Below are 13,131 nucleotides of genomic sequence, written 5' to 3'. Positions count from 1 at the left end.
TTACCATGACCGAAAGATAATACTTATAAGTTTTTACAGAAAAGGGATATTTTTATAAACTCATTAATGTATCTTATATAATTACAGTAGAGCATCGTTTATCCAAATCAATTGGGGACTGGGGTTGTTTGGATAACCGATTACGTATGAAAAAATATATTAACCTATCCAATGTTGAAATTTTTCTCCGTTCCATGTCGCTTCGTGTTGAATTTTCGTCAATTTTAAGCCTAACGAAAATTTTTATAATAATAATCGAGGCTATTGTATTGTTAAAAATTATTTCTTTATTTTGTGCAAACAAAATAAATATATTGAAAAATATAAAAACAAAAAAATTATACTTTAGAAGTTAATCTAGTATCAAAAACGTTCGATTCAGCACGACAGTCTGACTGGAAAACTTTTGGTTAACTGATGTTTTAGTTGACCAGCTTTCAGATAAATGACGCTCTACTGTATATTCAAAATATAAATATATCATCTGAATGAGGCTTTTGTTTGTAGCATTAGGTAATGCTACTGCTGTTATTGCTGCTAATGCATCGTATGGGATAGTCCGTGAATCGGTTAACCATCATAAAAATTAAATTTGACTTATTAAAATACTTTATTCATTGCAAACTTTATAAAAATTGTTAAATGTATTTAAACTTCTTACTTGAAACCAATTAACTGGAGTATATAAATTGTTTCTCAGGTGCTAACGTTTTCGATGCCCCCTTCTGGGCTTTTCTTTAGGCATTCCAAATCCATCACTAGCTGTTCCTTAGATTTTTAAACTTCTTTAGAACGCATTTTATTCCGTATTCTTAATGCGCACGCATTCCAAATTTATTCAAACATTGTGAGCAACTGTGTCGTTTGAAATGCGTACCGTTCACATTTCCAAAGAATATAAACGTCTATAAAATAAATAAATATAAAATAATTTATAAAAATTATAGACGTGTAAATTTCCATTGTCATCTGTCACTTGTTCCATTGTCTTTCCTTAATCTTGAAAACAGAGTTAGTTAGATGAAATCTGAGACCAGATTTGGAAAGATTAGGGGCAGGAGGACTCTATTGTTAAAGGAAAAGTATGATGTACGGGACAAGCCACTACTAATTTGAGGTGGCAAGCATATATTTTAAATAAAATTAATTAAAAATATGATTAAAAATTGCAGCCCAGCATTGTGACAACGTCATAATAAATAATTGCTCGTTTTTCTTTTGATTTTCTCTTAATAAAATAAAGTTGCTTATATTTATGCAAATTTGCATAGATTTATTCCATTACATTTTACAGAAATATTATCAAAATTTAAAAAAGGGCATTACTGTGGCCTATTGTCTTCCAGCCTAAATTCACAATTGGGCCAAAACATTTTTGAGCTCCAGACTCAAACTCTACCCTGCACTAAATTTTGGCTTTGAACTTGCATGCACCATGGAAAAAAAAAGTTCAAAAACTTTCTGCAATTTTTTCCAGATATTTCAGAAAAGCTTTTGTCAATTTTGATCAAATAAAAACTGTGAGACAGCTACATGAGAGCTATCTATATCTGTTATTTCTTACAGATTTTTACTATGTGAAACAATTGTTTGGTGCTTGGTTGCTTACTAGAACAGTAAGTTCTCTCAATTAGTTGTGTGTCCTTTGGAACTTAGCATAAAGTTGCTATTGAGAACAAATACAGGAACACTGCTTCTGATGGAAAAAGTAGATTTACTTTCTATAGTTTAGAACAGATATGCATTTCAGGCTCTATGCCCATCTTTAGTCCTTATTTTATTATGTATATCAGTAAAAACTAAAAATGATTATAGTGACAGCTGGAATAACTACTTATTAAAACTGTGAGGTAAAATAAGTAAAACTGTAAAAATAAAAATATTTTGGTTATTAGTCAAATTTTTTTATACATTTTAAAGGTAGAAAAAACAAAATCCTTAAAACCAATAAAAACTGGTTAAAAACAAAATGTAAAAGTTTTCACTGTATGTTTATCAGGAAGTCTAATACTTTGTATGATACAATGGATTAAAAGGGCTCACGGGTGGGGTTCTCCTTTCCCTCCCCCACCTGTTACAAGATGAAAAATATACTGTCCAAGAATGCAATGTCTGGTCTGTGTCTGCAAAGTTTTATTAAGTTATCTTGATGGTAAGATACTGAGAAAAATTAACAAAAATGTGTATGTTCAGTTTCTCATAGGATATAATGGCATTCACATTTAAACTCCATAATGTTTAAAACTGCTGTTGTTCTTATTGAATTGTGTTTGATTCAAAATAACACTGTAATTTTAAGCAGTATGGAGTTTTGACGGAAACATCATTAGCGAGCGAAGCTATGAGTAGCTCTCTTAGTGATGACTTTGACATTCATGCAATGGTTAACTCCTCCAAAATTGCCTAACTAATTTAAATCATTTTTAGCATATGAATAGAGTCAGTCTTGATTTAGGTCGCAATGCAAATGTCATTTTAAAATTCGACCCATGGTCGAAGATATATGAGGTCAAAGTTCACAAAGTTAAGTCTAAGGTGAAGTTGGCACCAAAGTGTGCACTCATCAAACTTTGATTGGTATTTTTGATTACACTGAAATATATTGGTTTCTCTCTGGTTTTTCTTTTTACATTTATAATAGACAAATTATCTAAAAGTTTGTAGTAAAGAAAATAAGTGCCATAAGCATCACTGTTATTGATTTTACTAAGAAAGTTGCACACAGACTCCACAATATCTAATGATACAAGTTTATTAAGAATTGATTCTTTAGATCTAATATGAGCTAGATGATCTGTAGAAAACTAACAAGTGCTAAAAATGACAGTTTGTCGGTTTGTAAATAGTTCTTCGAGAGTCATTATGTAGAAAAAGTGAATTACCAGAAACTTAGCTCTCCAGATAGATTTAACATAGAAGTGCCCAAATAATATTAATTGAAGCAATGATACATAAAACATGGAACAGGAGAGAAATAAGACAAAACATTCGTGCCTTTGGAGCTTTCAAAGAAATTGTAATGGCAAATGACTGTTTGTAGCGTGCAAAGGAATTTTTACATTTCTTAAAGGTACTTTTGGTAAATTTAAACCAAAAAAAGTTATAGGACGTTTCTTATCTAGATTAAACTACAAATATAAGCTTAATGATAGCTTTCTATAGCCAGATTTATTACACTGTTAAGAATACATATAAGCTACGAAGTCAGTACATCACTTTTATTAACAGTTTCTGCTGTTGGTATGCATTTAAGAGTCTCTCATCAGCCAAATTATGCCAATATCACTGATATAATTAAAAACTATTCATTTTTAGTTATACACAGTGCCACAAATTGATGTATGGTATATGTATGACCACATTTACATTGCACGTAAACGTTTGAGGTTATCTTCCTCTATTTCTTGACAGAGGAAAAGTTGATGATTGAATTTATAATTGAGAGTTAAAATAATCAGATGACATATGCCGTTACATAACCCATATACTTTTAAAAAAGATTAATAATAGTGATTAATATCCTTTCATTTTATTCTTTCTTCTATAAACAGTGATTGATGCTAGCTTTATAGAAATTGTTACTTTCTAATTTATTAAAATTTTGTTGTAATTAACTTATTTTTATATTTTAGGGTGCATCAATTATACACATGTTGGAAAATTTTCTTGGAATGGATATTCTTCAACAAGGATTGTCGCATTATTTGAGCAAATATCGTTTTAAGAATGCTCGAACCAAAGATCTCTGGGATACGTTCACGGAGGTATTTTAAATATTTTTTATAACACTGACTTTATAACATTGTAATGCACATGTGTTTGGTGGTGCCTTGTACTTTGAATTTAATTTGTTTCAGGAAGCAATTTGAACTCCAAATTGCTCAAAGTCCAAATCAATTTTTCCCATTAGAAATAATGGAAAGCAAATTAATCCATTCCAGACCCTAAAAACCCATTTTGATAAATTTAAACACTAAATATCCATAATTTAAGTTAAAAATAACACAATTATAAATGCCCTAAATAATAAATTAAAACACAAAAACAATAAATACATATTTATTGTTTTTTGTGTTTTAATAAAATGAAAATTGGGTCTACTGGTCACTCACCGTCAACTTTGGCATCTTAAACATGGATGCCAGATCCTCCACACGTGTTGCTTTCATGCTTCACATTAAGTTCCTTTTTTATCTCAATTGTTGATACTACACTTTTCTTAAGCTTTGTTGCATCCATACACTTCTTACATTCCACAGTTAATAGATATGGATTAACCACAGCATCAGAGAGGTAAATTAATAACCAAACACCAAAAATGAAGCAAAAAAGGACTAAAAACACACAAGCATAACACAAGATGAGATTGAGAGACAACTTGGGCACACAATAGATGGCATTCATGCAGCAAACAGGTTTTTTCACTGCAAGTTCAAACACAGAAACTTCATTCAAACTTCAGATCGAATTTCTCTCGGATTTAGCATTTGAACTTTGAAATTACAAAGTAAAAATTGTTCGAAGTACGAGGTACCAATGTAATTGACTTGGACACAGGGAAAAAATTTTACATAACTTACAAGTTTTTTTTTAAAATTTTTGTGATGATAAAACATTTCTGAATAACAGTAACTGTTATTACAAGTTTCACTCTCATTCCAAATGGGATAAGAAAGTTATGTAAAAATATACAAATTTTAACAGTCTATAAGATTAACAATTTAATTTAACTTCTTATGAATAGGTGACAGCCAAGTTATCAAACTTGAATGTATCGAAAATCATGGACACTTGGACTCGTCAGAAGGGATTTCCATTAGTTACAGTGTCAAGAAGTAAAAATAAGATCACTGTCAGTCAGGCTAGATTTCATTTGAGTCCAGCCGAGAGCGATGAAACCAATCAGCAAGATTTATCTCCTTACAGTTATATATGGTATATTCCTCTCACGTATTTAACTGATCGGTCCTTCGAAACCAAACACATTTGGCTGAACACCACAACTTGTAAGTGTAATAAATTTATATTCTTTTTTTTTTTACCAGAGGTTTCCAATTTTTTTCTGAAAAGGTCAAAGAGCCAAAAAGACAAGTCTGGGGGCCAGGTACAAAAGATAAAATAAAAAATTAAGATTCTTTTTTAATTTCTGAATATCAGTGTGAAATTTGCAACTGTTTCATCAAAATTGAGGATAAATTCTGTAGCACCCAATATTAAAATCTGTGTTAGATATTTGTTGCACAGTGGCATTCAATATTTTGATTTTATACATTTTGTTATTGAAAAGATTTGTTTGCACAGATACATAGAAATAAAAATAGAAAATATCTCCCATAAAAACTCTCTGTAAGACTTAAACTTCTCTTCTGGCAGAGATTTAGAAAAGAAATAATAAATCCCTTCTTTAAGTAGATTTTTATAAAATTCATTTGCAGCAAGGACCACTAATACTAGTTTGACTTTTCAAAAGTTTATATGCTTTGAACTAGTTCAAATATTGATAAAACATTTGTGAAAACGAGCCACACAGATCGAATAAAATATGGCTTGGAGGATTATTTGACACAGACTGTATATTGGAAACCCCTGCATTATAGACAAAATAAGTATTTCTTTTTCATTAATCTAATTGAAACTAATAATCGATTTTCTTAAGCATCATTTCAATTATCTGGAAATTACAATTGGTTAAAATTGAACGTGAATCAGACTGGATTTTATCGCGTCATGTACGACGATGAAATGTGGAAATCGTTAATTGGGATCCTTCAGATGAATCATACGGTAAGATTTATTTGGACATGTAATACTCTATGTTTCATTTATTGAACTTTTTCTTGAATTAATTTTTTAGGCTCTCTATCCTGCAGACAGATCAAACTTGTTGGATGACGCTCTCACTCTTGCAAGGTTTGACGAAAATCTCATTTTTTTTAATTTTTTATTATTGTGATTGAATCAGTTGTAATAATTACAAATGGCTTTACAGAGTCGGAAGTTTGAAAAGCGATCTTGCACTAAACTTGACGCTTTATTTATTAAACGAACAAGATTACGTTCCGTGGGAGACTGCACTATTACATTTTGATACCTTGGATGCCCTTATGTTTGAAAGTCCTGGACATTTGTTGTTTCAAGTGAGTCAAAATAGTTAAGTTTTATAAATGAAAATATAAAATTCTTAATAAAATTTAACCTTTTAATTTACAGAATTATATGCAGAAGTTATTAAAACCAATTGTAAAAGCAGTAAGATGGGAGAATAACGAACCACATCTCAGAAAGTAATTGTCTTTTTTAAAAATAATTTTATAAGAATTTTTAATCAAAAAGTATTTTATTTGTGTGGGAATTATCACATGCTCTCTTTAGAACAGAAATTTGAAATATTGTAGAAAGTCTGTCTCCTGATCATTTAAACAAATACTTTTCAGCTTGCATCCAGTATGATGAAAGTTTGAAAGCACTTGTACTCGTTTTTGTGTTATATTCCATTAAATCTAATTCTTTTCTGAGTAGAATTGGTCATACAGATAGGGATCCGTTTGCCATTATGCTCTGTCAAGAGATCATAATTTCATTTTATACAAAGCAAACCTAATTATTTCTAAAAATAGCAGTTTAAAAATTGCGATGTTTGTATTATAGAAATCATTTCGGTTTGCTTTTCTCAACAATAATAATTTTCTAATGAATGTTTTTAATACAAAAAAGATAATTAATATTTCAGGAAATTGAGGCTGTTGGTTCTCTCTGCATCTGTCAAGTACGGCGACTCAAAAACCATCGAAGAAGCCAAGAAAAGATTTTACATTTGGATGAACAAGGGTGAAAAGTATATATTTTGTTAAAATTATAAATATAAATCTTACAAATTGTTCAAGGTTGTGAATTTTAAGAAATTTAATTAAATTAAGTTATAGAGTCTAAATTTAATTTATGATTTTTCAAAAATTATCTATTTATAATGTACCATTTAGATCAGTACTACTGAAAAGTGGTAGTCCACAGACTGGTGCTGATCTACAAAGTTTTCAGGAAAGAAAACATTATAAAATAATGTCGTTTTTTAAAATATATATATATAATATTGATAATTATGCCACAGTACTATATATCAGGTCAGTCCATAAGTTTGTGTGTATTTTTATCTACAAAAAAGCAGCAAAAAATTTTAATTAAATTTTATTTCAATCTATAATGTATTCACCATTATTTTGTACAACTTCTTGCCATCTTGATGGTAGCTTTTTAATCCCGTCTTCGTAAAATGATTTCGGTTTTGAATCAAAATATTCAGAAATAGCCTTTTTTACATTGTTCTCATCCTCAAAAGTTTTCCCTTTTAAAAAATTCTGCAAACTGCGAAAAAGATGATAATCACTGGGAGCAATATCTGGCAAATATGGTGGAGGAGGTAAAATTTCCCAGTTGTAGCTTTCAAGTTTCTGTACAGTTATTTTTGCAGCGTGTGGTCTGGCATTGTTATGCTGCAAGAGAACCTGCTTTCTGTTCACTAACGACGGTCGATTTTTTTTTTCAATTCTTCATTTAAATGCTCTAATTGCTCACAATACATTTGAGCTGTAATTGTTTGATTAGGTTCTAACAGCTCAAAGTGAATTACACCTGACATATCCCACCAAACAGACAAAAGAATTTTTTTTGGATGCAACCCACCTTTTGCAGTCGATTTTGGCTGCTTGTCGCGATCCATCCATCGTCTTTTTCTCGTCACATTATTATAGAGGATCCATTTTTCGTCTCCAGTAACCAGCCTACCAAGAAAAGGTTCTAAAGCAATACAGGATAAAAGAGGCGTGCAAATGTTTACACATTGTCGGTTAGCTATTGACCAGGGCCGGATTATGGAATAGGCAAAGTAGACAAATGTCTAGGGCCCGTAATCCGGAGGGGCCCGGCTTCAGTGCAGAAGATTTCTCTGTTTCGATTTCGAAACTCGAATCGATATTCGATAGGACAGAAAAGGCTGTATTTAACAACTCTTACTAAGCTCCGCCCGACTAGCCATTACCTTAAAAAAAAAAAAAAAAAAAAAAAAAAAAAAAAAAAAAAAAAAAAAAAAAAACAGGTCAACAGCCACCCGTGCGTCAGAAGTAATGTACGCCACGGGATCTCTCGCGCCATCTAGAAATATTCCTAGGGCCGCGTCTCGTGGTAGTACTGATGTATGGATGGTTATGATTTATTTTCTAAAACTACACTTATACGTCGCGACATCGCATATTCGATATAGCGTTCAAGTTGCTCGAGTGCGAAGATATTACAATTCAATAGTGTTTTATAAAAGAGTTAAAAAGTTATGGGGGTGACACTACGATATCCGCACCGGGTGTCACCCATGCTAGCTACGCTAATGTCACATTATATGAGATTTGTTTAGATGCAACTTATTTAAATGGGGCCCCAATTTAAATTTTGTCTAGGGCCTGCTAGAGGCTTAATCCGGCGCTGCTATTGACAGTTCATGTAGTATCCATTTTCCTAGCTTTGAAACTTTTCCGATTTGTTGTAGGTGTCTATGAACAGTTCCATGGGATGAATTTAAACGTTCCACAATTTCATCAACTGTTAAAGATGGTTCTGCTTCAACTAGTGCAGAGAGAGCATCATCATCAAAGTCTTCCAGTACGAGCCTTATCCTCCACACTAAAATCATTGTTTCTAAATCTTTCAAACCACTTCTGTGCAGTCCTTGCACTAATTACAATTTGATTATGTACAGTATTTATTTTGTTTGCTGCATTTGTAGCATTCTCACCACTTAAAAATAAAAAGTATAAAACATGTCTTTTATATTCATCTGTTATTTCCATTTTAACGAAAATAAACAACTGAAATGTTCACAATTCTGAACAGCATTATATGAATGAGATCCAATTTAACACTTCAGTGTAAAAATTATCACATTAGACTGACATGTTTAACAGCAAAACAAGATTTTTCTCAAGGTCAATAAAAATGCGCATGGACTTATGGACTGACCTGATAATATGTAGGGTGAGACACAAACATTGCACTTGGATATAACTTGCATCTTCTATATAACAACTAAATACAGTTGCAGAAAAGTCTTGCACAGTCTCATGACATTTTATTTGATGATGTCTAGCCTGTTTGAATATTTTAAACCAGAGAAAAATATATTGTACCAGTTTTGAGACGGTCTATGACTTTGTAATTTAAACTATGTTGTTATCTTTAGGATTAAAGATAGGATTTGCTACTACCAAACCAACAAACACTTCATTATCAACTATCTATACTCCAGTGCAACTGCTTGTTGTTATTACATAGCAGACATGAGATATACATTCATATCTGCACCCTGTATATGCACCTAAAAAAAAAAAAAAAACATATGTTATTCGAACATTCTAGCACTTGAATAAAATAATACGGTAATGTGGAAAAAATATGGGACTAGTTCCCGACAAACCGGAAAAAGTATTTCCCATTTGATGCTTGTATATAAATGTAAATAAAAACAATTTTTGTGAAAGTGCATCTTGAAAGACGCATAAAATGGTTATACAATATTTATGCCATCCCTATGCTACACATTTGAGATTCCTCCTCAAATAAATTGGAATAAAATGACATACTTTGATGTCACTTTTTATATCAATTCAATTTTAAACCAGTAACATGACATTAAATTGTATATTTGTCATAGAAACAAATACCCACATAAGAACAGATTTTTCCAAGCTCACAACTTTCAAAAGATCAGTATGTTTGTCATTAATAATGCCAGTTTATCCACAATAGATTTACACGTGTTTATCTTTTCTCTTGATAAGAGTCCATCCCGATTTGAGAAGTGTGGTTTATACAGTTGGAGTAAAATTTGGAACTCAAGAAGAATGGGACTTCTGTTGGAAGAAATATCAAGAGAGTCAGATTCCTTCGGAGAAACGCCTTCTATTGAACGCACTTGGGAATACGAGAGACATCTGGCAACTTTCTCAGTGAGTAAAATCGATGCGATGTAAATTTTATTGAAGTTTAATCGGCATTAATAACATCTCATAGAATATTCTTGAAACCTTAATAATTTTTTCTAAGTTATTATTCTGCTTATGAGATGTAATTTGCTGAATATATTATTGTAATTTTTGTCATTGCCACTATTAGAATTTCTGTACTTAGTAAAGTAACTACAATACTTCTAAATTTTTATACTTATTAAGAACTTTGGTGCAAGATTTTTCAGCTTTTAATTTGAGGTGTTTACACCTTGTGAGCAGAACCAATCACCATTAATCCTATTTTTTAAAGGTTAAAATAAATTTAATTCAATTAAACATATTAAATTTTCTTAATTTTTAAATTAATGCCTAAAATGCAAGATTTACACTATATGTTTGTTATCAGCTTAGCACAGATGCAGGTTCCTATATAAGAAAAATACTAATTGGAATTAATAATTAAAATTAGAATTTATTTTAAATGATATCTCGCTTGTCGGCGACATGGCATTTATTACTTTCAGGATACTCTTCACATATTTTATAGAAGAGACTAAACAATTTTAAATTATGCACTAAAACATAAAATTACTTAGGAAAAATACGTGGTATTCGACAAAGAACCAACGGATTACAAAAAGTATAATGTATTTAAGAAAAATGGGTTGACACGTATGGCATTGTGCATTACAAAAACAGAGGGAACCACTGTTGCAGCAGGTAGAAGCATTCAAAAGGAAAGTGACGAGCATTTGAGAGAAACCGCAATGCGTTATTCAGCCAAGTCAAAATCACCGAAAACTGCAGCAGAAGTATCAAACGAAATACAGAAAAGATGTAACAATTAGTAATAGAAGATTATTATTCTTTGATGGAGATATTGAAGCATGTTGTTTTGTATTTTTACAGATACCTGAATTACTCTCTGAACAGAGATAAAATACGTTCGCAAGACACCATATCTGTACTGGCAACCGTATCTCACAATCCTGCCGGCCGTCTTTTGGCTTGGAGATTCGTAAGGGAAAACTGGGCGACACTACTAGACATGTAATCTTAAATTTATAAATACAAACTCATTAGAGAATTTAATTAGTTAATCTCTAACATGTATCTCTACTTTTCGAAGGTTTGGACAGGGAAGTTTTTCCATGGACGTCATCATATCAGAAGTTATCTCTCATTTCAGCACAAGATTTGATTATAATGAGGTGCGTTAATTTTGTATTTGTGTTACAGCATTGTACATCTTACGAGAGTATTTTTTTTTCTTTTTAATTTTAGGTGAAAACATTTTTTAACAAAGTGAAAGTGGGAGCAGGTGCCCAGGCATTAAATCAGAGTCTGGAAAAGATTCGCGCCAATATTTACTGGAGAGAGAACATCGAATCTTCTGTTGTTCGGTGGCTACAACAACAGATCAATCAAAATATGCAAGATTAATACTATTAAAAGAAATCATATCATATACTTCAAATAACCATTTTAATATCTTATCAATTTGTATAGATCTACTTAAATCAGAACTGTTATTTAACTCATAGCCAGTGGCGTAGCGTGGATGTCAGCCGCCCGGGGTAGAGGAAAATTTCGCCGCCCCCTTATTTAGGTATCTCAATTTAAAAGACTGAAATATACAGTAATTCTAAAGAACTTTTCGGCAAGAACAGTCATCATTATTGTGTATTGTACAGGTTACAAATAAAAAGTCATGTATTTATGTTTTACGATACTGTATAATAATCACATTTATTACAAAAATTTTTACAAGATATTATTATTATTTATTGTGAAATTTTGCCGCCCCCACTACGCCACGCCACTGCTCATAGCATTATAAAAGTAACTCTGACCATATCATTTATATAAGGAAAACAAAAATGGCAAAGTTTTTGCTTTTATTAATGATGTATGAATTTCAGATCCTCTCAGATAATACTTATTCCAAATGTATGTATAAAACTAGATCCCCGTTAGTACGCATACATAGTACCGACCAGTAAAATTTCCTTCTGTATATTTAAATATGAAACAAATGGTCAGATTCCTTTATTGGGCCGTTATGGCTAAATAATTACTAAGTAATTTGGAAGGAGGTAGATGGTTAGGTTGCCATCTCTCTTTAAATTTAATAATTAAAAACAGATAAAGGAATTGGCTGTTTGTCCAATATTTGAAGTAATTATCAGGTTGATTGTATTTATTATATATGGGTTCTTTCAAAATGAATGCCACCATTTTAAGTTACGTAATTATGTTATTTATTGTCTGAGAAGTGTGTGACGTGTGCCACTCGATAGAGCAGATGTCAGTTTCCTCTCCCACTCGCATTTGATGTCTCATCTCCTACCTCTAGGAAGTACCATAAACAAAAATGGCAACTTCGCAACAGAGAAGGCATTTTGTGTTCTGCAGTTTGCAAAGTTGGAATCACTGTTGTGCATTTGTTTTGCAGACAATTTCAGAATGATCTGCCATGTAAGACAAACATGTTTTGGTGATATAGACAGTTCCAGGAGAAAGCAAAACAGTTCCAACTTTGCAAGCAGAACACAAAATGACTTCTGTGTCATGGAGTTACCATTTTTGTTTATGGAGCTTCTTAGAGGTAGTAGACAACCAATGTTTGAGTGCATGTGGGAGATGAAACTTGGACAATTACTCTACATATTGGTGTATGTCACATACTTCTCGTGTAATAGTTAACACAATTACATTCTTAAAATGGTAGCACTCATTTTGGAAGATCCTGTACCTTCACCGTTCAGTATATTTAATAGTAAACAAGGTATTCTAGATATACACAATGTAGAAGTGAATAATTATTGTAAAATAGTATCATGTGAAATAGTAACTTTTTATTCAAAAATCTTGCAAATAAAAATGCCAATGAAATTTACTCTTTACTCAATCCAATATGTTATAGTTACTTGTTGAAACATAATGATTGATTTGAACTTTCAAAAGAGTCATATCTTTGAAATGTTTTTTTTTTTTTGCAGTGCAAATGGTATCAAGCGAAGAATATGTGCTATCAGCAGTCTACTTTTAGTTTTGAGTAAGCCATGAGCTAAACTGCGAGAGGTTGGTGCTCTGTAAAGCGCATGCGTGAATGCCTGTAATCTGGCTGATTTACACC

General features: G+C 31.6%; 1 protein-coding gene across 1 annotated transcript in view; it reads left to right on the top strand.

Annotated features, from left to right (window-relative positions):
* Positions 1-12,891, top strand: part of LOC136984871 (endoplasmic reticulum aminopeptidase 1-like) — a 73,900-nt gene extending 61,009 nt beyond the window's left edge. The window contains exons 8-18 of the mRNA XM_067282012.1: positions 3,633-3,764; positions 4,745-5,006; positions 5,657-5,784; positions 5,855-5,910; positions 5,990-6,137; positions 6,211-6,284; positions 6,731-6,835; positions 9,825-9,992; positions 10,902-11,042; positions 11,122-11,203; positions 11,277-12,891. Coding sequence (XP_067138113.1) covers positions 3,633-3,764; positions 4,745-5,006; positions 5,657-5,784; positions 5,855-5,910; positions 5,990-6,137; positions 6,211-6,284; positions 6,731-6,835; positions 9,825-9,992; positions 10,902-11,042; positions 11,122-11,203; positions 11,277-11,435 — 1,455 coding nt within the window. The 3' untranslated portion in view covers positions 11,436-12,891. The remainder of the gene's footprint in view (positions 1-3,632; positions 3,765-4,744; positions 5,007-5,656; positions 5,785-5,854; positions 5,911-5,989; positions 6,138-6,210; positions 6,285-6,730; positions 6,836-9,824; positions 9,993-10,901; positions 11,043-11,121; positions 11,204-11,276) is intronic.
* The last annotated feature ends 240 nt before the right edge of the window (positions 12,892-13,131 follow it).

Source organism: Centruroides vittatus, unplaced genomic scaffold (assembly GCF_030686945.1).
Source record: "Centruroides vittatus isolate TY-2023 unplaced genomic scaffold, ASM3068694v2 contig_120, whole genome shotgun sequence".
Classification (NCBI taxonomy): Eukaryota; Metazoa; Arthropoda; class Arachnida; order Scorpiones; family Buthidae; genus Centruroides; species Centruroides vittatus.
This window is presented reverse-complemented; position numbering and strand designations above follow the sequence as displayed.